At 34.6% G+C, this 23,994-nt stretch overlaps 2 protein-coding genes and 1 long non-coding RNA gene across 3 annotated transcripts in view; 2 read left to right on the forward strand and 1 right to left on the reverse strand.

Annotated features, from left to right (window-relative positions):
- Positions 1-23,994, forward strand: part of LOC130450384 (protein phosphatase 1 regulatory subunit 14C) — a 321,652-nt gene that overhangs the window by 192,427 nt on the left and 105,231 nt on the right. The gene's annotated exons all lie outside the window — the stretch shown is intronic.
- Positions 1-23,994, forward strand: part of LOC130450339 (protein-tyrosine sulfotransferase) — a 95,944-nt gene that overhangs the window by 66,039 nt on the left and 5,911 nt on the right. Inside the window, exons 3-5 of the mRNA XM_056788683.1 lie at positions 5,923-6,130; positions 12,340-12,542; positions 14,197-14,337. Of these exons, the coding sequence (XP_056644661.1) occupies positions 5,923-6,130; positions 12,340-12,542; positions 14,197-14,337 (552 nt within the window). The remainder of the gene's footprint in view (positions 1-5,922; positions 6,131-12,339; positions 12,543-14,196; positions 14,338-23,994) is intronic.
- The window catches only part of LOC130450396 (uncharacterized), a 43,675-nt gene that overhangs the window by 11,351 nt on the left and 8,330 nt on the right, over positions 1-23,994 (reverse strand). The window lies entirely within an intron of this gene.

Genomic DNA, 23,994 nt, shown 5'->3' on the forward strand with positions numbered 1-23,994 from the left:
ACTTTGAAATTTTGTAAATTATTATTTTTGGCCCTCCTGACCCAAAAGGTTGCCGGCCCCTGGGTTAGACAAAGGACAATTATTAGATCCCGTCATAAAGAGAGGTCTAATCGGGTGGAAAATCTCGTTGTGTGTCTTGTAACCGAATGCGATTTATCTTACAAGATAATGCTAAACCGCATACTACAAAAAGGAATAAGATCGAATAACATGGTGGTATTGATCTTTCACTACATCAAGTATTTAGTCCAAACCTTATACTGTCAGATTACTATTTATTCAGATCTGTGGCAAAATTCTTGCGTGGAAAAAACGTCAATCCAGATGTGATGTTGAAAATGCAGTGCGACAATTTTTTGCATCTGAGCCCATGGTCTCTTGTTGATCGTTGGGTTAAAACCCTTGAATACGATGCGCCTTACTACTAATATTCTTTTGATGGGATTATTTAATATACATAGTGCACTCTAGTAATTGTAAAAACTGTAAGTACAGCCTTTGTCTAGCAATTAACTTTTTCCAACGTTGAATCCGTCACTGACAGCATTCCAGACTTCTCTCGAATAGTCAATCGTCCCGTTGGACTAACGAGTTTGTCAACATTTTCATCTGGTTTTCAGGTTTCTCGTTTCTTGTTATTAACTGATTTATTTCCACGCTTAAATCTCTCATACTATATGCGAACAGTCCCCGAAGTTATTGCATTACCACCAATAACAGATATTAACATTTCATGTGCTTCTTTTGGGACTTTTTTCAATTTTAAAATTTAATGTCGATGTTAGATACAAGATACATTCCATTTTCAATACAATAGAAGAAAGAGCGTGCACGTGGGGAGCTGCTCATACTATCTTATGCTAATTTTATTTGGCATTTTAAATTCTTCATGATTACTAAATTCTCTTACTTCATAAATAAAATTCAATATTAATTTTATTTCGTAATTGATTTATATATAGCTGAAATGCTAATTGGGTTCTTATTGTACGAGACATACGAATAGAGGAAGCCTAAATACATACTGCTCTCGTTTGAGTAGTCACTACCGTGGAAAATAGAAGAGACGAAGAATGGAATATTCTGTTTCATAAAATGTTAGTTACTAATTAATTTAATGAGCTCTATTTTTTATATTCCTCACAATTTTGTCAAATTATATCAACAATTAAGTATAAATTTATTAAATAAATGTTGACTGAGTATTTCCTCTTCATTTTACTTTATAAAATACTGGGTTTTGCTCTATTGGAATGAATACTACAAAAAAAACATCAAATCTTATTATACAATGTGGTCCATATATATATATATATGGAATAAATTCAATTTTAGCGTTGTTATGTACTATGTGAAAAAAAACTGAAACTGAAAAATTTTTATTCGTAAATTGATAATTCACAGTATGAAAAAATTAACCTTCGCCAGCACTCCCTCTAAATTATGAGCATCCCCTCGAAAATTTTAAATAAGATAGGGGGTAGTATGGTACCTTATTGGAAAGGGATTTTAGTCATCTGTTCAACAATATAAAGTTTTTTCCTACGACCGTGCGTTTTAACCCACTTTCCCGCACGAATTTTAGTTTTGAAAGTGTCACTTTCCCGCACTAGTGCTAATTCCGAGCTATTACCTGCCAAATCCAGAATAAGATATGGGAAGCAATACGACCATTTTGTTACATGCTATAGGGAGAAAGGGGCCAAAACTTATAAGGAAGAGGAATTTCTGGCGTATTTTTCAGACCTAAGTAAGGTTTTGAAATCTAATGCATTATGGTCCCGCTATTAGATGGTAAAAAGTTTAGTAAAAATAAAACAACATTTGGATATACGAAACTTCCATAAGCTAACGTCGTTTCTTAAACAAAAAAATATTAGTTTTCGAGCAAGTTTTTAGTTTTTACTAAAGAAGATATATCTAGGGTTATGCTAGCTCCAGATGAAGTATACCTGATGATTAAAGTGAGTACCATTTTTGCACTGGCCGGCGCTCTCCGCAGATCCGAGCTTGTAAATATCACTGTCGACGACATTCAAGATGAAGGCAACCTAATTGTTGTGAAAATTTCTGATTCCAAAAATCATTCGTCAAGATCATTTGTTTTATCTGAAGAAATAAATGATGGAACCTATTTGAAAGTACGCAGATTAACGACCACCTACCATTCCACACCGCAGATTTTTTATTCATTATAAGAATGGAAAATGCTCAGTACAATGCGTTGGCGTAAACACTTTTGGTAAGAGGCCAACAGAGATTGCCGCATATTTACGCCTACATAATCCGGAACGTTATACAGGACACAGCTTCAGACGTTATTCGGCAACGTTCCTAGCAGACTCCGGTGAAGAAATAACCAACCTAAAGCGCCTCGTTGGTTGGAAGTTTACTACTGTCGCTGAGGGCTATTTGGAGGACTTCGAGAATCAGAAGAAAAAAATATCAAATAAAATTCTCTGTACTACAAATAACTTAAAACTGTTGCCGTCATCGTCATCTTTATGCAACCTGCAACCCATGTCATCCTCATTGACGTCATCTACCTTCTAGTTGAAACCAAATAACACCACTGGACCGGCAATTCCTTCTAGTCTACAGAATGCAATAAATTGTGTTTTCAATTTTAATATTTATAATAATTAGTAGTTTTTAGTTAAAATTTTGTATATTATTATGTTTGTTGGAATAAAACAAATTTTTGAAAAATGGGTTGGTATACTTTTTTGTATATACGGTCGTAGAAAAAATAATGTTCCTAACTCATGCGTAAAGTATCTTTTCCACACTTGACCGCTTGCCCGCTCCGCGTCGTTCGGGACAACTGCAGTCGCGTGCGGGAAAGTATCACTTTCCGCACTTGTTAGGAAAATAACTATTTTCTACGACCGTGCGTTTTAACCCACTTTCCCGCACACATTTTAGTTTTGAAAGTGTCACAATATTATGCAAATTTTGACCTTATTAGATAGTTTTTTACTTCTGAGATTATAACTTTTGTTACTACAGGTAAATAAATATTTACGAAATAGTCCATCAAATAAAATTTAAACATTTTCTAGCTTTTTGTAGCATTTATAATTTTTTGAAAATATAAAATAATACAGATATATTTTATATAACCATGTAATTATCACTAAAACGTCAAAGTTGTTAAACTTTAGATTAGAACTTTATAATTAAATCAAATGTTCAAAATGACCACAAATCATTTCTTGACAATAACCGATGCGGTTTTGGAATTCTCGTACAATAGTTTGTATGACCTCGGGGGTTATTTTATTAATTTCTTCCGTTATCCTTTTTTAAATACTAACTTTTAAATCAGCAATAACCCCCATAAGAAGTAATCGAGAGGAGTCAAATCTTAGGATCTAGCCGGTCATTCGATCGTTCCACGTCTTCCAATCCACTTTTTGGGAAAAACCTCGTTTAAATAATTTCTAACTATATGTGCAAAATGCGTATTAACATCAGGAAGAAGTCTTTGTAATGTAGGCACTTAGAAGTTAATAAAAAAATCTAGTGACACATCATCATTAACTGTGCTCTTAAAAAAATAAGAGCCAATAATTTTCTTGTTAATTATACCAGCTCAAACGTTCTCTTTTTGAGGATACTGAGTGTGAGCCTCACACATCCAGTGAGGATTTTCTCTGCTCCAATATCTAAAGTTCTGTTTGTTAACCGTTACGTTTGAATGAAACTATTTTGTTTATAAACTACAAATCTGCGTCCATTTTGTTCATCATCAATTCACAGAATTCTTGTCTTCTATCAGAATCTTCATCATTTAACTCCTGAACCAACTGAATTTTGTAAGTGTGGTATTTTTCTTTATGCAAAACTCAAAATAAATGAGGTCATACAAAATTTGTACGAGAAGTCCAAAATCCCCTCGGTTATTGTCAAGAAGTGAATGGTGGTCATTTTGAACATTTAATTCAATTGTGAAGTAAATTGAAAAATATTAACAGAGGACTAAAATCTCTTTCCACACGAGCCCTTTTCGAAGGGCTGCTGTAGGGAGATAATATTTTCTTACTGTAAATTTTCAATTCAAGAATAACAATCGACCTGTTACATATAAAGGGTTTTCCAATAAGAGGTGTTATTTTGAACAGCCCGCTATTTCGGTAAATGTCACTTTTGAAGCTGTCATTTTTTGACATTTGACAAGTAGAAACTACGCCATTAATGAAAATGGAACGATACACGCTTCAACAACTCATTGAAATTATTAAAATTCACTATAAAAATGGTGAAAGTTTGGCAGAGACGGTTCGTAAAACTAAAACATTTTTGGGTCGACGTGAAGCACCTTCTCGGACCGCAATACAGAAATTGGTGGAAACTTTTGAGCTGTTGGGACAAGTTAGTGATGTGAAGAATAAAACCCGTGCACGTCGATCAAGAACAACTGAGAATAATGCATGAAAATGATCCGGAATTTCATCGAAAAATCATCTTAACTGATGAGACCCATTTCCACCTTGGTGGTTACGTCAATAAACAAAATCATCGAATCTGGGGCTCGGAAAACCCAAGAGTTATTGTTGAAAATCCTCTCCATCCTCAACGCGTGACTGTTTGGTGCGGTTTATAGTCTGGAGGTGTCATTGGACCTTACTTTTTCGAAAATGAGGCTGGAGCTTACGGTGTATGGATTGCGCTATCGAGGGATGATTAATGATTTTTTATAGCCGGAATAGTATGGTATTGATTTGGACAACGTTTACTTTCAACAAGACGGCGCTACGAAACCATCGATCTTTTACGGGAAAAATTTCCAGACCGTGTTATCTCTCGAAGAGGTGATCACAATTGGCCACCGAGATCTTGTGATTTAACACCTTGCGACTTTTTCTTTTGGGGCCACGTGAAAGATAAGGTCTACGCTAACAGTCCAGCATCGATTCAAGACCTCAAAGATGGAATTCGTGAGGCTATCGAGGATATAGGGCAGCCGCTTTGCAATTTGGTTACGGAAAATTTCATGAAAAGCATATGGTCCTGTAAGCGCAGTCGTGGCGGCCATTTGGCTGATGTTGTGTTCCATTATAAACGGCATACCTTCCTCTTTATAATGAAATAAACATCCAATCATTTATCTCAAAAAATGGCATTTTTCTTTGAATATCAAAATAACACCTCTTATTGGAAAACCCGCTACATACATAATACATGTACATAATTATATATATTCCATACATATGGACCGCATTGCATAAAAATACGAAACGGGGACTTGATTAATTAATACTTTTCTCCAAAAATGTCAAACATTGACAAGATTAGCGCATCGATAATAGTACGAGACTTGACGTAACAAACAATTATCGGTAATCGAAGTGGCATTTCATATAATTTTAAGTAAGAACATTCTGTAAGCTGAAGGATTTTTTAACTTCATGGCACCAGCTTTTGATTCCCATCAATAAAAAACTCTTAACTTCTGATTGTTACTGATATTTTTCCATCATTTGCCAAGCGGCTTCACCTCGAGCATTATGACGATTCGCGAGAGCGGGATTTCAACTTTCAACGCTGTAAATCAAGATAAGAAGACTTAAATCAACTAAACCAATTGAGCTTGTGTGAATGTTAGTCCTGTGCTATGTTGACGCAACAAACAAGTTACTACAACAACTAAAATTGATAAAATCTAATTTACAATCTTTTGTGATCCGGATTAAATTCGAAATATTGATTAGGCGCATTTTTGGCGATAAATAACCACCTTTAGTGCTAAATATCTCGAATAATTTTCCATTTTTGAAAATATATTTTGAAACTATAACCGCCGCGACTATGGAATTCCATCTAAACCAATTGAAAACAGATGGTTCAACTTCAAGTATGATTATTCACCGAAATAAACGTCCATTACGAAACTATTAAACTAGTTGTTGTTTTTTGCAGATGTGGCCAAGAAACGAGAGTTATTCCGAGACTGCTCCAGATGCGTTTTCATTGGTTGAAATCGGAGAAGGAGTCGCTACGACTCGAACAAGCCGGTATCACAAAAAACGTACTGGACGACGCGATCGCGGCATTTACCTTGGAAATTATCGCCAAACACGGCGAACCCGCCCCCAGGTTATGTAACAAGGATCCCTTGACAATAAAGGTAATTAATTACCATGAAAGTTATTTATAAAGAGTAGTATTGCCCAATTGATTGATTAATTACTGCTTTATTAAAGATGAAATGAATATTGAGAAAGTTTATTTACAGATTTTGCAAATAATTATATTTATATAGGGTTCATAGTACATATGTAATAGCATTGTGGATAGCCGTTGAGCACATAAGGCTTCAGGCCGATGTCCTTTGAGAACCCGATCAAGCGCTTTGGCTTGAACATTCATGTCATTCTTGCTTGCTCAAGTGTTTAAACCGCGCTCGTGTGAGTACAGGGTACTTATAGATGTGGCCTGCAGTTTCATCCTCCTCTATGCCCCAGCGACAATCCGGATCGTCCATGAAATGGCGTCTTAAATGACCGTGTCGGTTAAAAGTCGAATCACTAGTCCAATTTCGCGTCTGCTTAGTTGGAACAGTTGGTGTCAGACGCACTAAGTCTATGTGCTTCTTTTATTGTCTCATGCCAGGTGTCTCTATCCATCTCTGCCGAGCTCAACTTACAAATAGACCGTTGAGAGACGCAATAGCAAAGCTTTTAGCTACACCAAAGATGATTTCTGGGTGATATCGCCGATCCCAGTCTTGCGAGTGTTGCCCGAGTGATTGTGCACCCAAATGAGCATAACTCAACAGATTTTGTACTCCATCACTGACCTAGAGCACTTTTTTGGCCGTTATGGCTTATATGACAGCTCTGATATCTAAGCAGATTAGTATTACTGTTTTCCTGTGGCTTCGATTAGGTATCGCGCGTCCGCATTCCTTCACAGCTAATACGTCAGCTTATTTTGGGGTCTCCTCCGCAGAAGCTTGCTCCTGCCGAGCCATGTCTCCTGGAGCTGCCTGTGTACCATTTGCAAAATTATTCAGTATCGCGGGCTTGGAGTCACCGATCCACTGCTCGATGTATGCCTCCAAATCCTTATTGTTAACAGTAGTAGGCGTCATTCGGTCGCTGCCCATCGACTGTGGTCTGTGTTCAGATTTTTGCATGATCATTTGATCCAACTTGCAGTTCTTTATGGATGTACAACCTGTATGCTTTCCTCGTGGCTTCGAACTGTATATCTAGATCCTAGAGTCCCAGTAGAACTTCAAGGGTCCTAGTATATATAGTATATATTATATAGGGTGTCCCGCATAAGAAGAGGCATAGAGTAGATACGTATAGGCGAGTCCAAAATACCTCTATACCAAGTTGCAGTTATAGGGTCCAAAATTTCAAAAAAAAGTAAACTTCTTGCTTTAACTTAAAAATATGCAATTTGGTACATTGATAAGGGCATTAAACAATGATTAGTAGAAGGCGGTCTTCGCAAAATTTCAAAAAAAATAATTTTGCCCTCTATAAATCCTCAGGGATGCAACTTGGTATAGAGGTAATCTTCCCCCAAATCGTCATATTTTGGGCTCCGTTATACGCCTCTGAATATCTATTTGTAGTTTTTTCAATTAACACTCCTCTAATCGTAAAATTTCCTATTTTTGCGCGATTCATTCGATTCAAAACAATTATCTCTATACTTATTCATATAATTTTGATTGTGTAATCATCTTGTACCAATAGATACCCACAGTTTACAATTATTTGATAAATTAGGTGAAACTAACCGAACTATACCTGCAGTTTGCAAATTAACCAATGCGGTTTTAGTTCCATACTTGCGTAACGTATGTCTCTTGACAATAACCGTAATTGCATAGTTTATAGACACTAAAGCTATAACAGATACTGTAATTTGTCTCATTAAACATTTTGCATAGGTAAACGTGATTCAATTCTTGTAAAGTGAATACGAAATGGTTTTTTTTTCGCGTGGAAAAATATATATAATCGTTATCGTAGTGGGATTGTGGCAAAACTAAATACCGAACAATATTCAAATTGACACTTGATTTTTGAATGGATAAACTTAATGTTTTTTTTTAATAAAAATTTAAAACGCCGTAATTTTTAAATTAATTCCCACGAAAGCTCGGAAATATATTAGAGTTAGTACACTATGTTTGTGCTAATTTCCTCCATTCATTCCTATTTTTGCTACTTTTTAGCTTATTCTCGTTCATTCAACATTCGGGTTATTACCTTACATCACGATTTTCTTGATCCGTCTCTCTTTCCGGTTTTTTCTATTTTCGCTCTCGATTTTCTTTTAACAGATCGTTCTTCCTTCATCCGTTGAAATGTCCTCACCATTGTAATTGTATATTTACGTCTTTTCTTATATCTATGTCTTTCATTTTATCTTTTTTTTGATACTCATTTACTCTTCTTAATTATTTCATCTTTGTCGCCTGAATTTTACTGTTTTGTCTTTCTGTCAACACTCAAGATTCGAATATTCTAGTTTTTTATTACCAAAAGATTGGTACACTTACGGTTACTTTTTGATTTAATCACCGAAGAGATTGAGACATATCTGTGGACAAGCTTTTCAATACTCGCTTCAAAGAAAATTGCCGCCAATTAATTCAAGTTGAGTACAAAACAGACCTTAAAACTTCTGGAAGACAAAGCAGTAATGGTGAATCTGCGGTTTTCTTTAATCATTTTGTCAATTCGTTGAACCAGGTCATCTGAAACGACAGATTTGCGTCCTTGGCCCCCTTCATCATGTTCATTATTACGGCCATCTTTAAACTTTCGACACCATCATTCAAGTTTTCCCCATACATACGACTCATTCTCCGATGTATATCTGCAGGCCTTCAGCCTGTACATAACGAATCACATTTGGCAGGAGCATCAATAATGGCGGACATGTTTACGGGGCTGTAGCACAACGCCGACTGACACCTGATTGTCAACAATGGCGGAGTATGTAGTACGAGAGCTCTCGTATTTATGAATTCAGTGTCTTCTGGCCTAAAATAGTTTATTAATTGTTGCAATTTTGTTATTTATATTTTTATCTCGGTTTCGTCTCTTATTATTCCTAGGTGTTGGTAGTGTTTATTCCAGTATTTCTGTATCGATTCTTATATTTATCTTGGTCTCTTTTTCCCCAATCACCATGTTTTGTTCTTGTTTATGTTCAATCCCCATGTCTAATGCTGCTTTGTTCCACACCTCAATGTTTTCTTGAAAATCTTTTTCGACCTATGCTATTAGTACAACATCGTATGCAAATGCTTCCCGATGTTATCTCTTTGTAGTTTCGAATATCCCATACTTATTATTTACTTTAAACAGTGCATTTCTTCATGGCTTAAGCTTGTCTTAATCCCATGTTTCTAGTGAAACTTTCGAATATTTCGTAATTTCTTCTCTGTAATTAGTTCTCATTATCTTAATAATTTTTACGTTGACTTCCTCTTTCGGTCAGTATCTTCCATATTTTCTCACTAGGTACTCTATCAAAGGCTTTCTCTAAACCCGAGAATGCTTCTTTTCTTATATGGCTTCTTCTGTCATCGTTGAATATGTCTTCTACTATAAATTTGATTCTTATCTCTAATAATCCGAGTATATTGCCAAATCTACAACGTTGTGGGTATAAATTTTGATCATTATCCGAATTCTCCATATTTATTGAATATGAAACATGTTTTGCTTTATTAATAAAAAAAATGTATTGAATGATCAATATTATTTTTATTTGCAATGAATCTACTCCTATTGTTAGGATTTTATATCTTCACGACTACGAATATGCCTTGGATTAGAGGCTGATACCTCTTGTCGCATTACAGACATCACTTGCATGCGCCTATAAGCTACCTACAAGCTACGTACAAAAAAGGCACTACAAGCAGAAAGTCTGGTTATTAGGTGTAGAACAACATACAGCAATTTCGAAAAAATCGGCTAATAACGAGGATTCTACTTAATCAATGCTATGTCCTATAAAGACAAAACTATTGAAAGTATCAACTTCCTAAGTTGAAATTTCTGGAACCGTTGGCGATATTTATAGTGTTTACACCAACACTCACGATTACACTGTCTGACGCACGTTTCGATAACCAAATTGTCGTCTTCAGAGGCTGAAGGTAAACTAAAACCTAATCACTTGACTTACCTATTTTAGACTAAATTTTACTTTCAGCTCCTGAAGACGATAACTTGGTTATCGAAACGCGCGTCAGTTAATGTAATTGTGAGTGTTGGTGTAGTGGTAATGTAAACAGTGTTTTCAGTATCAACTTCATGTTGTACGAAGTCAGTAAAATAACCGCAGGTTTTAGACGGCTTTTCGAAAGTAAAACCGCAATTTTGTTTATTCATCTTTTTGTAATATATTTCCTCGTAATACGTTTGAATTCGCTTCATCAACAAAAGAATATAATAAATAAGAGGTTATTTGGTAATTTTATTATCCCATAATTCAAATAAATGAGGATGACATACCGTTACCAAAACCACAACATAGTAAAAGTAAAACAAAAAACTTGAAATTATTTTACACTCAGATGGCGTAAAAAAATATCACAGCTAAAATAGATATTTTTTTGGTACGTTATAGTTGTAAGAAGAAGAAAATTGGGTTTGCAGCTACGAAATAAATGAAAATATCATTTATTCATGACATCTGCAATGCAGTTTGACGAATACGAGTTGTGCTTTCGGCAATAGATAAGGATGTATCGAACTAAAAATTCTACAGAAGAAATTGACCCTGTATACAGAAATATGCATCGCTATTCGTGATACACATTATATTATACTTATGAGAAACATGTAACTATTTTTTTAAATAACTTTTAAGTTATACTTCCGTATTTGTGATTATTATTTTAACGTTTTCTATGTCCTAGAATCCATTTATCGTGATCCCAAATGTCTTCCAGTTTTACCAATAATGATTTTTATTTTGTGGTGCCATTATAACAAAAAGGAAAAAAGAGCGACTGTGCAAATTACCGAAGAATTAAACTTTTGAACGCAGTGTACTGGATGGGCAACTAAAAACGGCCGTCGGCCGTGTCTCACGAACATCTTTATAACATAAGCGGCCTCGAGAAACACTTGGAAATTATTTTTAACATCCACGCAATTGAATGGCACTTAATATACGATTCTTCAACGAATTCTGAGCATTTTTCATTCAATAAATTGGCCACTAATATCTCCAGACCTAACTTGCTTAGATTTTTATTCGTAAGGCCGAATAAAATATCTCGTTCACAGCAATAGACCGTCTTTTGTGTATTTCCACGCTTTAACTTCGGTTCATCACGTGCAATCCACTTGGATGACTGTCGATTGGACTCATTATCATTGGTGTCTGTACGTCTGTATGTTTAAATTCGGATAACACTTTTGAAGCAATTGTTGAGAGTTTTTTATTCATCAAGAAGCAATGATAAATTAACACACGAAATTGTTTTAAATCCATTGTTTTGAAAATAACAAAAGTAGCTTCACTTAAATGGCTGTAAGTTTTTTCTGACTAATCGAAATGTCATAAAATTTGACACATAGTCTTTTGAAAGTTGGTACTCCATAAACGTTATATGGGTTTGACAATGACAGCGCCATCTGCGTGTCAATCACACGACAAAAAAATTTTGGGTTTATTGCATTTGAACAGCTATAAACACTGCTCAGATTCATCAATTCTTTGTCGTCTTTCGTCAATTGCGAGCTAGCGTGGCATCCACTCTAAACAGAGCTTTCGCATGCCCAAATATACGATACGTTCAACACGTTCCTTTGATAACTTCAGCTATCTCAATCAAATTCACTGTATCGTTATCTAAAATTATTTCGGGGAGCGTCTAACAAAAGTTGCTTGACTCAAAATGCTATAACTCACAAACTTATAGTATTATAGCTGTCAAATTTATACTCGTGTCTGTTAATGGTTGAGGCTAACCGAAAATCATTTGGATTTAATACTAATTGCGTCATCTATGCGTCAGCTTACCTAATATAAAATCAGTTGGTGTTGTTAGGCAGACCGAGGAGCGGATCCATTTTCTGATTAGGTTGAATCTACTTTAGATTCAGTGAGGTTAAGGTTACTTTAAATTAGGTTATATTAACTGGTCGATAACTCGTGAAAAATATATGTCGTTTCATCTAATTCATAAATTCAGCTGAATCGAAAATCGACCATAGCTTTTATTGGTACTATGTGTTTTCTCGATAAATGGATTCAGCGACTTCGAAAACGCCAAATCATCCAGCGGATATTTGCAACAATTACTTTTGTGCGTAAACGTGAAAAATGTTTTTGTTGTTACAGATGGGCACGTATGTTATCGAACTCTTCCCCAACGCCAAATTCATATTTATGGTACGCGACGGCCGCGCGACGGCTCATTCCATTATCTCTAGAAAAGTGACAATCACCGGCTTCGATTTAAGCAGTTACAGGCAATGCTTGAAGAAATGGAACTCAGCGGTTGAAGCAATGAACAATCAGTGCAAAGAATTGGGACCAAAAAAGTAAGAAGACATTACGCGAAATTTCTTTTAATTAAAATTACATTTGGAATAACTGAATTATTTCTGTTGCTGAAAATGAACATGAAAATTTTAATTATAAACTGACATTCTCTAACGTGAAAATCTCTATTTTCAACTCTATCCACCAGAGGGTATCACAACGTGGTGTATGAGCTAACACAACATCGGCATCCCAACTTCTAACAATGGTCTTCTGCTGAGCTGCTCATCTCTATCTTAAGGTCGTCGATTATCTCGCCCAACGCCATTATAACTACTTATAGATTCTACTGCTTTATAGGCTACCAAAAAGCGTTTGACTTCATTCGGCATGACTTACTGTTTGACATCCTAAAGGATGTTGATGTTGATAGTAAAGACATCAGGATCATACAAAAGCTGTATGAAGATCAAACAGCGGAACTGAGAACTAGCGGCTCTTTAACTACGGAACACCTTCAGATACTTAGGGGAGTCCTTCAGGGATGCATACTCTCACCCATGCTATTTAACATATACGTAGAAGACCTACAAGAGGTAGTCAACTCTATCAACGAAATTGGAACCAAATACGGACGGTCTAATTGTCATAAGAAGATAGCAACACGGCGAAGCTCAATCACTTGGAAATAACATAGAGAGAGTCAATAAATTTGAATACCTTGGATCTATGTTGAATGAAAAATGGGATTGCGAAGAGGAAGTTAAAACTCGAATAGCAATTGCAAAAACAGCTTTTACAAAGTTTAATAAGCTCCTAATCCTCCGAGAAGTCTCCCTAAGCCTTAGATTGAAGGTGATAAAATGTTATATTTGGCCAATCCTTTTGTACGGTATGGAGACGTAGCCCCTGAAAGTGAGATCTTTAAAAAGAATAGAAGCAATGGACATGTCGTTGTTGTTCAGACTTCTACGGATCCCATGGACCGAGCACATGACGAATAAAGAAGTACTAAGGAGAGCGGGTGTGGAAAGATAACTGATCGCGGTAATTGAACAACGAAAAGTATCTTATTTGGGACACATCCTGCGAGGACCGAGATAATCAACTCTCAAGCTCATACTGACGGGCTTGAGGACCAGGGCGTAAACAACATTCCTGGCTACGGTGTCTTCAGATACTAGATTAGAAGTTTTGAACAAGAGAACATCTAAACGCTGCAAAGTGTATGGTACTTGAAGAAGAAGATAGATTCTACGAACAAGCCATAGAGACAACAGATCATCTACTTGGAGAACGTCTATTTCAGCAAATTGCTTAGATACCTCGAACGAGTAGTGCTAATAGTGGAAAGCGGGAGAAAATGTTCTCCTTTGGAAGGATTTTACGTATTTTGGAGGCCGAACCATTATTTTCCTAGCTATTTCGGCGGGAAATTTTGCCAAACGGTCCATGGAATATATTAAGAAACGAATAGTATTGCATTTAGAGTAGTCATTTGTGATGTAAATATGGACGTAGTTTATTTTGAAAGTGTGTTCCTCGTTGAATTAATTCTAATTGCTATTGGAAGTGACTGACGGATTATTTATCTTTGTGTTTATTATTATTATTATTATTATTATTATTATTATTATTATTATTTTTATTATTATTATTATTTCTTCTATATAAGTTTCAATTTCAAATGTTTCATTAGGATTGTTGTTGTAGATGTCTTACGGTACCGTATGAACAATTAGTTCTACATCCAAGGAAATGGATGCAGACCGTTTTGAAATTTTTGAATGTTCCTTGGAACAATTCAGTTCTGCATCACGAAGATTTCATCAACAAAGGAATAGAATTGAGCAAGTACGTAAATCTTGATTTATTTTTCATCAATTTTGTACTGGAATTTTGATTCTAGTATGATTTTCGAGAAAATCTAATGAATTTTTGACTGTTCTATAAAAAAATTAAAACATTAAATTGGGGAAAATTAATGTTTAAACGAACTTTCAGCAGTAAAAATTGATACCACAACGTACTAATATTGTTTTATCGACACTTCAATCAATTTTTCTCTTTTCAAATTCATATTATTTTCAATTGTGTTTAAGTCAGGATATTTAGTTAGTCAAAGCTTTTTTTGTAACTATGATTTCAGTCTGTAATGAAAAATCAATTGTTAAATAATAAAACACACTTTCTCGTTCAAACCGATCCCGATATCACTCTATGTGAATGCAGTTTCTTCTTCCGAAAAGACCATTATTGATTCACATGATGTTTTCCTTAGTTTCATTGACAATTTCCTTAAGCTAGTGATAACTGTATTAGAGGATACTACTAAAATACTAACAATATCTGCATCAGCGAATTGCCTTGACGATATTTTTCCAAATCTTTGTTGCTGGATTCCTGGTTCCCATATAGTTGCGCCCAATTCTTCTCTAACAACTTTGGTTTTTCTTCGTTTAGTTCTGACTGACTAAAAAAGTTACTTTGGGATGTCCCATGCGAATGGTTGATGGTGTCTCATTATGTAGATTGGTATTAGACTAAGGATCATTTTTCTCTAAAAATCTTGTTTCTATTAGCGATTTGTCACCTTTTAGAAAATGCGAAACACGTCGACGTTTTCGTTTCATTGTGAGCAAACGCGGAACCCATCTTGCGTACAGCTTTCTCATTTCCAATTTTTCACCACTTCTTTGTGGATTTTCCTCAACATTTCTGGAGTTGTCAATTCATTTGATCGACCAATTCGATGCTGGTCTTCGCAGGTCATATGGCCTCGTTTAAACTCTGCTATCCAATATATCACATTTGATAACGAAAGAGCAGTCTAACCCAGAGTAGAATCTAGTTCAGCTTTTATATTGGTTGAGCTGAAGCGTTTCAAATAATACATATAACTTAACAATGACCAATTTTACGATTACACTGACATCGTTCTGTATTGATGGCTGCCAAATAAATACTTAACAACGTGGCGTCTTCCAACTTGGAATATATTCTGTACAGATTGTGTAATTTTTGGTCAGATCAGGTACTTCTGGTACCATCTTCATAGCTCGTCAGCTTCTTCATCGGCAAGTTGAGGTGCATCCCCAACATTGAAGATTACCTATAATAAACTATTTAAACACGTTTAGGATATATAGGGTGTTTCCAAATTCATGCGACAAAATTCAGGAGGAGATTGCTCTTATGAAATTAAGATGAGTCTTTCCTATAACAAAATTTCCAAAGCCCACTCCTTTATAAGATAACATCCTTAAAAGGTGGTTACTAAAATTGGAAATTGAAAATTTTCAGTAAAGCTAGAAACTCGAAACTAGAAATTTTGTAATTTTCTTGCTCTCGCAAGAGTATTCTTTCAATTCTGTTACAATATACGGGGGTGAAGTTAGCAACCCTTACTTTATTTCAGATTAAAACTTTTTTTCGAGATGAAGTTTTATAAAACGAGATTTTAATCTAAAATCCTTGATATTTTAATTGCTATTTTTTTTCCAAAATTAGTGCAGTCATTGAAGCGAAATTAGGGTCTTACCTCCGAATTTTTTTACTGTGAAGCGATTTGAATGAAATTTTGGAATTAGGCTCGACTTACCCTTAACTTCAAAAGTGAAAATGATCTGAGCTCCGCCTATTATTTTTAAGGGGTGTAAACAAGCCTTTAATGGAAAAAAATTACATTTTATCGCTAGAAAACGTATATTGACACCATTAACTCCAGGGCCGGATTAAGATTTATAAGGCCCGGGGCTAAAATAATGACGGGGCCCCCTTAAGGAATTCGAAAACCCGGAAAAATTCACAAAATAATATCAATACGTTAGATTTGTGGTATCAACACATCAAAATATACAGAATGATTTCCAAATGATGGGGCCCTCTTGGACCTGGGGCCCGGGGCTATAGCCCCCCCCAAGCCCCTAGCTTAATCCGGCCCTGATTACCTTATAATAAAATAATTTTCAATAACTTGAAATACGATTAGTTTTTGGACCATAACTCCTTCAATTTTGATACTATCACAACTTATAAACAACCATTTTAAAGGTAATTAAAAGAGCTCCATTACAATATATAGTGAAAAACCTTTTATTATAAAACGGTGAAGGGTCAAAGGGCTCGAGAGAGACTATGATTGCGCTGCCGTGCGCTTTTTAAACAATCATATCTCCGTCAATTTCTGTGTTACAGAAACAAAAAGTAGCCAAATTTTTTGTCAAAAAAAAGACCTACATTTTTCATCATTATACTTTTATACGTATCTTTAATCATTTTTGATATATTAAAACAGATGGTTTTATTAAAAATCGTCATTTTTTGAAAAATATGTGACCTAAATCATCCAAACTGCTTGAATCTATCAAACTCTTCATAATAAATTTAATTCTAAACGTATTACGATTAATTTTAATTTTGTTGGAAATGGCACTTTTGAAAACCATTAGATGTTCCTCTTATTTGCACTACAGCTCACTCATTTTAGGAGCAACAGACTTTTAACAGTACTCATTTCAAAGCTCATTTCGACCACTACAAAACCCTATTTCATTAGAATGCATAAAATGTATCTGCTCAACGCTAGGTGGCATTGAATACATCGATTAAATTTCAGACAAAATAAAAAACGGCTTTGATCTGTAATATCTCGCTTAATATTGTACTTAGAACACTTTATAAAAAACCGATTTGTTCAGTTACAATTTTTTCGTTATAAAATTTTCGTTAAAATGCATATTTTTGGAAATATTTGCAAAAAACCGATTGAAAAACGTGAAAAAATTCCGAATTATTAATTATCAATAACTTGAAAAGTATTGGGCTTTTTGAAAAACTATAGAACATTTTTGGTAATTATCTAGTTAGTATGTTATAGAGAAAATTATGCTGAAAAATTTGATATATATATGTAGGGGCGCGGAAATCATCCCTTCACATAGTTTTTCAATTTTGAAGTTCCAGAAAAAGAAAAATAATCATTGTTTAGCTTCGCATGTCTTCATTACCTAATGATGACATCATGTATCATAAAATTTGCACAGAATTTAGTCTAGTTTGTTTACATACCACTATCGTTAGTAAATCTATCAAAATTTCTTTTTTTTTTATTCGTGTTTGACCATGGAAAAGATAAAATTCTATGAATTTTTGTGTATTGCTGTTTATTGATTGATTTTCTATCAATATCCCTAGTTGAAATCAAAATCCTTAGTGGTTAGGTTAGTTTACATTAGATTAAGTTAGGTTAGGTTAGGTTAGGGTAGGTTAGGTTAGGTTAGGTTAGGTTAGGGTAGGTTAGGTTAGACATGCGAAGCTAAACTATAATGTATACATTATTTTTCTTTTTCTGGAACTTCAAAGTTGAAAAACTATGTGTAGGGATGATTTCCGCGCCCTACATATATATATATATATATATATATATATATATATATATATATATATATATATATCAAATTTTTCAGCATAATTTTCTCTATAATATACTAAAATTTTAACGAAATCGGAGGTGTGTAACCTAATCTAGATAATTACCACATTTTTTTTCTTAAAATGTATCCTTCTATCTATATCCGATGTTATTTTGAAATGACTGCACTAAACCAGAAGAGAAAAAAAAATAAAAAATCTAATACATGAATCGTATTAGATTTTTATTCTGAAAACTAAGTATCAACTTAATTCTGTTCTGTTTTAATAATCGTTTGAGCATTAGATTTGATATAAAAAGTAATAATACTTCTAATGGGAAAATGAGAAAACTGCTTGAAATTTTGTTAGGAAAACTATAAATCATCTAATTTTTCATTATACGTACATACAAGTTTCCGCTTGTTTCAATATAGTCCCCTACGGGTTAAGCATAATACAGGTCTCTACCTATTAATTACGTCAGTGATTTATACCTGCCGACGAAAAATTATAAAGTAACAGGTGTAAAATGGTCTTAAATGTCTGAAAGTGATACAGAGGTCAATGTGATCGATAAACGTAATGCTCGGTGTAATCATTCAATTACACTCAATTGAATACCTTCCTTATTTTTAAAATTTGTAATTTCATGATACTCATTATCCTCGAATAGGACTTCAAACGTGTTAGATAGATACTTCACAATTTTTTCTTTCGACGTGGTAATTTATATTTATATTTATAACATCTGTTAATGTGTTTAATTTCTATCAAAACGTGATTAATTTGATTCTTTATTGCGTCTTTATGTGATACCTAGATTCCTTTGTGGATATTCAATGAGCTGCTCGCTACTCTTCTTTTGTACGACTTTTTCACTCCAATTACACATTTAACAAGAGATTCTGGTATTTATTCCAGTTCTTCATTAAACTTTGTTGGTTGTGCGTAAAACAAGATTTAGCTGCTGCTTTAGTTGTGTCGCTTGTGTCTAAACGTAAACGTGGGTTGATCGAAAAATTGGTACAAGAAAATACAAAATTTATATAATTATTGTCCAAACTTGAAAGTTCACTCTCTCCCCCCGTAATCCTATGGGGATTCCTGATAATACCACAAAGTAGGTTGGTATACGTCGTCTGTACTAGATCCTGATTTCATCGACTGGCTCTTAAGCTCTTTCCGGTAGTTAGTTTTCAAAGAATTGAATTTTTTCTTTACATCATCTTTGCTTGCCCGTGGAAACATCTTAATATATAAAAATTCAGTGTCCGTGTGTATGTTTCGAATAAACTCAAAAACGAGTCAACTTATATTCATGAAAGTTGGCATACATATATGTAATTTGATTCAATTTAAATGATAGGATAGTTATTATTTAAATTAATGGTCTCCATAATTAATAATTAATAATAAGCTGATCATCAACGTTGATTGTTGTTATTAATCGTAGTTTCCTTAAGTACGGAACAGATGGCGCCTTAAGCGAATTTCTAATACAGAGAAATGTAAAATTTTATCCTTTCCACCTCACACTATACATGTCTTATTTTACCTATACCACTTAACGTCGCTTCTTTCAAATAATTCTTCATTTTGTCTTCGTTCGTGCACGAGAAGAGCATGATAATCGTCGACAAGAAAATGCATGAGAACCAGGGTGGCACGTCAACAACACATAGATTGATATAGAGAACAAAATCGAGAAAATCATCGAACCAATCGCGCAGTAACACGTGGATCATTTATTCGTCTTGCATTTAATTATGAACCAGACATCAATTACTCGGCTGATTCCAAAGTTACTATTGGTGCGATGGACAAAATATACAATTATTGTCAGGCGTTAAAATTTCTCAATGAAACACCCGGTATGTGTTGCGCATCAGGAAACGTTGTATTGTCACCACTCCCTACTCCACCTGAACCTTTGAAATCCCTTCTTTCTGGCACTTCAAATGAATGAAAATTATTTTTGCGTAAGACACGAAAATTTAATTCTTCCTTCCAAATGACGTCGTTTGGAGTATCCAAAGTTTGTGATTTGTCATCTGATGGTCGTAATTGAAGATACAAAATTTCTTCAGATATATTTTATGGGCAATTGTTAAGAAAGTGTAACAACCAATGTTTGACATTCCACAAAGATGATAATTCTCTGTATATTTGATACATTCGACGATAACCTCTCTTTTCTTAACTTTTTCATTTTCTTTTTCCGCCATTATGCACGCGCGCGTGTATTCCTCGTCAAGACGAAACACAGACAAAAAACTATTGCTCAATACTGACCCTACACAATGCAATGGAAAAATATGGCGCAATAAAAATTAAACTCACACTTAAACTTTTGTTCAATCATTATGTAATCTAAATGTTCAATTATAGGTTCGTTCCAACCCATTAAAAAAACGTCCTTGGTCCAACCGACTTAGGTATAGTTTTGATACTTGGTTGATAGCAAGTACTGTCACAAGAACCGTACATGGCAGAAAATATCTATAAACGCTTCCGATAACCTTTCCAAGAACTGTCCAGACTAGCAGGTTCGAACTAACCTAATAATAATAAAATTGATTGTCTAGGGTCCGCCTTAGACTTTTATGGTCACATAAAATAGATCAGTTCACTTCAGGTTTCATCAGATAACTTTATTAGTCAAACTTTGTATTCCATAATTCGAAGACGAGAACTAATTACTTGGTTTTGTATGTAACTTTTTCCATATAGGTTTGTTCCAACCTGCTAATCTATACCATTCTTGGTAGCGTTTTAATTCTTCCCCACCTATAAACGGTTCTTGTAACATCGAAAGGTTTACAAACGGTGCCTTAAGGTCTGGACACACCCGGTCCGACTCCGTTCCGATTTTGTTCCAAAGAACAGATCGGTTCGGGATCAGAGCACAAGCTTCCGGGTTTTTTCCGATTTGCGGCTCTATACAGTCGCCACTCTCGAATCAATTATAAGATTCTGCAACTGCGATGGACTCTGCTCCATCGAAAAGAACCAATTGAGGTGGTTACTCCAGAAAACATCAAAAAAGTCCACAAATTGGTTATATTTAATCGTAAATTGAAATTGCGTGAGATACCTGAGGCCGTAGAGATATCAGAAGGCAGTTTGTTTACAATTATGCGTGAACATTTGACCATGAAGGAGTGGGAGCCGCGTTTACTCACAGTCGATCAAAAACAACAACGTGTTGATGATTCGGAGCAGTGTTTGGTCATGTTCACACGTAATAAATCAAGTTTTTTGCGTCGATAAGTGACAATAAATCCCTTACTTCACTCCGGACTCAAAACGATTATCATCTGAGTGGACTGCAGCCGGTCAAATATATCCGAAACGTCCAAAGGCACAACAGTCAGCTGGGAAGGTTATAGTTTCCATATTTTGGGATGCGCATGGAATAATAAGATATAATAAGAATAGGAAAAACGGCCTCATGTCGAAGCAAAAACCACTGTTTCACCAAGACAATGCATCGATTTACAGTGACTATATGTCTTTCGTGAATCTAAAAAAGTGCTTGCCGGTAAGAAATTCAGCTCAAATAAAGAAGCAATTGCTGAAACTGAAGCCTGTTTTGAGGCAAAATCCTTCTACGGCATCGAGAAGTTTGAGAAGCGTTGGAATGATTGTATTGCTCCTAAGCTATTTAATTTGTGTGGCAACCGTTCCAACAATACATCATTACAGTACAGTACAGATAAAATTAATGGAAATTTTCTAACATCACCCGTCACTTTATTTAGATCTTGTACTAAATGTATGAAATTAATTTTTAGTAGTACTAGAAATAACTAAAACCAAAATTATAAACTTTTTATCAAAATTACTTTTCTGAAGCTATACCAGAAATTTTAGAGAGACAAATATGTTCGAGAATATAATCCGTCTCTGATGAATAAAGACCATAATTTATGCCCCGAAACTATTAGTCCTTCGGCTGTCGTTCTAAGGGTTATTTATTTATCTCGACCTGATTGAAAATTTATAGATTTTAAGCAGTGAAAATGGAGAAAAATTGAAATGACCCGGAACTACTTCTGAATTTATAACTCAACTCGAAAAGAACTTTTTAAATTTGTTTTATTCGAAACTTAGTTAAAAGCAAAACAATGTTTGCCACTTCATCCATTCATGGTAATTTATCGAGTAAGGTATCACGTATACGTGAGTAACAAGGGAAAGGAACACCGTTTGAACCAAGGTGACTCTGTCTAAGTAAAGTTGATTTAGTAGAAGTTAATTTTTTACAAAGTAATGGTCTATTAACTTAACTTTATTCATTTGTGAAAGAATGTATTAGTTTCGAAATATCGTTTACTTCAATAATGTCATATCGTCGCTTAAGGGGCAATCCATAAAGTACCTCACATGAATTTTAGGACTTCTAAACCCCTCCCCCCGTCCTTGTCACATTTTTATAACCCCCCCTTCTGATGTGACGCCACAAATTTTTTAAATTTATGTATGTATTTAAAAATAATCGAGAGAAAACAGCTATTTTCATTTTTTACTTATTTTTATTAAATAATAATCTAATAAAATCAACATAAAGTCCAACATTTCATAAAATTTTTTAAATTTTCAATCACATCCAAACTTTGCGTTTTAGTATTTTAAATTTTAATGCCATGCCCCTTGTCACACGATGTCACACTTCGGTGATACCCTCCCACCCCATTAACGTGTGACGTACTTTATGGATGGCCCCTAAGTGTTAACACCAAGTAAGTCCAAAAAATGCTTTTTTGTATTTGTAATAGAAAATCGAAAGTTGCACCTCTAGAAAACTAAAAATTTTCGACAAAAAAATATATAAGATCGCTATATATAAGAAAGCGAAGTTTTTTTTGCTACTATGAAAAAATGAAACTTGACTATATAATCCTTAGACCAGAGGTGTCAAACTCAATCTTGCAGAGGGCCATACCTTCACAATCACTACTTCGCAGTACAATTAAAATCCTTCTCCGACCGTATCGCTTCGATTACTCGACTCAACTGTCTCACGTCGCGTCGACGCACTCGTTTTATATGGTTAAGGAAGATTCTAGTCTAGATTCGAAGCGCGTGGAAGATTCTTTCGTTCTCGGCAAAAATTTCTCGTTTGTCTAGGCACGCGCTGCCCTTGAAATTACTTATAAACATCCATAGACTTGAAAGTAGTCATTATATAAGGCTAGTTACTGAATCGCGGCCACCACTAAACGAAGCTGGAAAACGATTCGCGATTGCATAAAAAAGTGGATTGTGAAGGAGATTCCTGGATGGTTTGGACAGACATTTTAATGGAAGCAAAAACCGAGTTACTTTTTATTGAAACTGGCGGTGGAGCGTGTGGATTAACGGCGAATAGTTACATATACGTAAAGACTTAGCATATAGGTGATCTGTGGAGCTAACCTTTCACGAGAAGAGAAGACCTCACGGAATCTTCCACAGAACTGAGGGGAAGATGAAATACACCGCGGAATGACAGGAGGTGTTTAGAATCCGACTTTGTATGAATTCCTAAAGTATCATTACGATTTTGTATTTCCAGAATTCGAAAATTTGATATCAAAACATGAAAATATACTCCGAATATTTTTAAAAGAAATGGGAGCCGTAAAAACAACTCGTTATATACATCAAAGGAATGGAATTCAGTGAAATTATGGGGGAAAATAAAAAAAACATTATTTTAAGAATATATTGTTTAAGCATGTATGTTTTCGTAAACATATTGGTCTCGGGAAAATGAACATCTGTCTCAATATTCCAGAAAAATTAACGGTTGGACGGAAATGTTTTATCTCATATTTTTTTTTTCTTTGGTCTTATTTAAAATAAAATATAATTCAATTTTGCTAAGTGTTAATGACCTTAGTAGTCGAAAACATAAAAAAATGTGTATCGATATAACTTAATTAAAAACCATTGATTATTTGAACCACAATAAAAAATTTTGTTTAATGTCGTTTCTCTTCTATTAGACACATTATCAATACGTTTTTCATATTCATTAATAGGTAGTTGACAAAGATTTGTTAAAATGTTAAAAAGAAAGGAGAAAATCGATGGAGGTCATATCTAGAAAAT

The sequence above is a fragment of the Diorhabda sublineata genome, chromosome 1 (genome assembly GCF_026230105.1).
Source record: "Diorhabda sublineata isolate icDioSubl1.1 chromosome 1, icDioSubl1.1, whole genome shotgun sequence".
In the NCBI taxonomy this organism is placed as follows: domain Eukaryota; kingdom Metazoa; phylum Arthropoda; class Insecta; order Coleoptera; family Chrysomelidae; genus Diorhabda; species Diorhabda sublineata.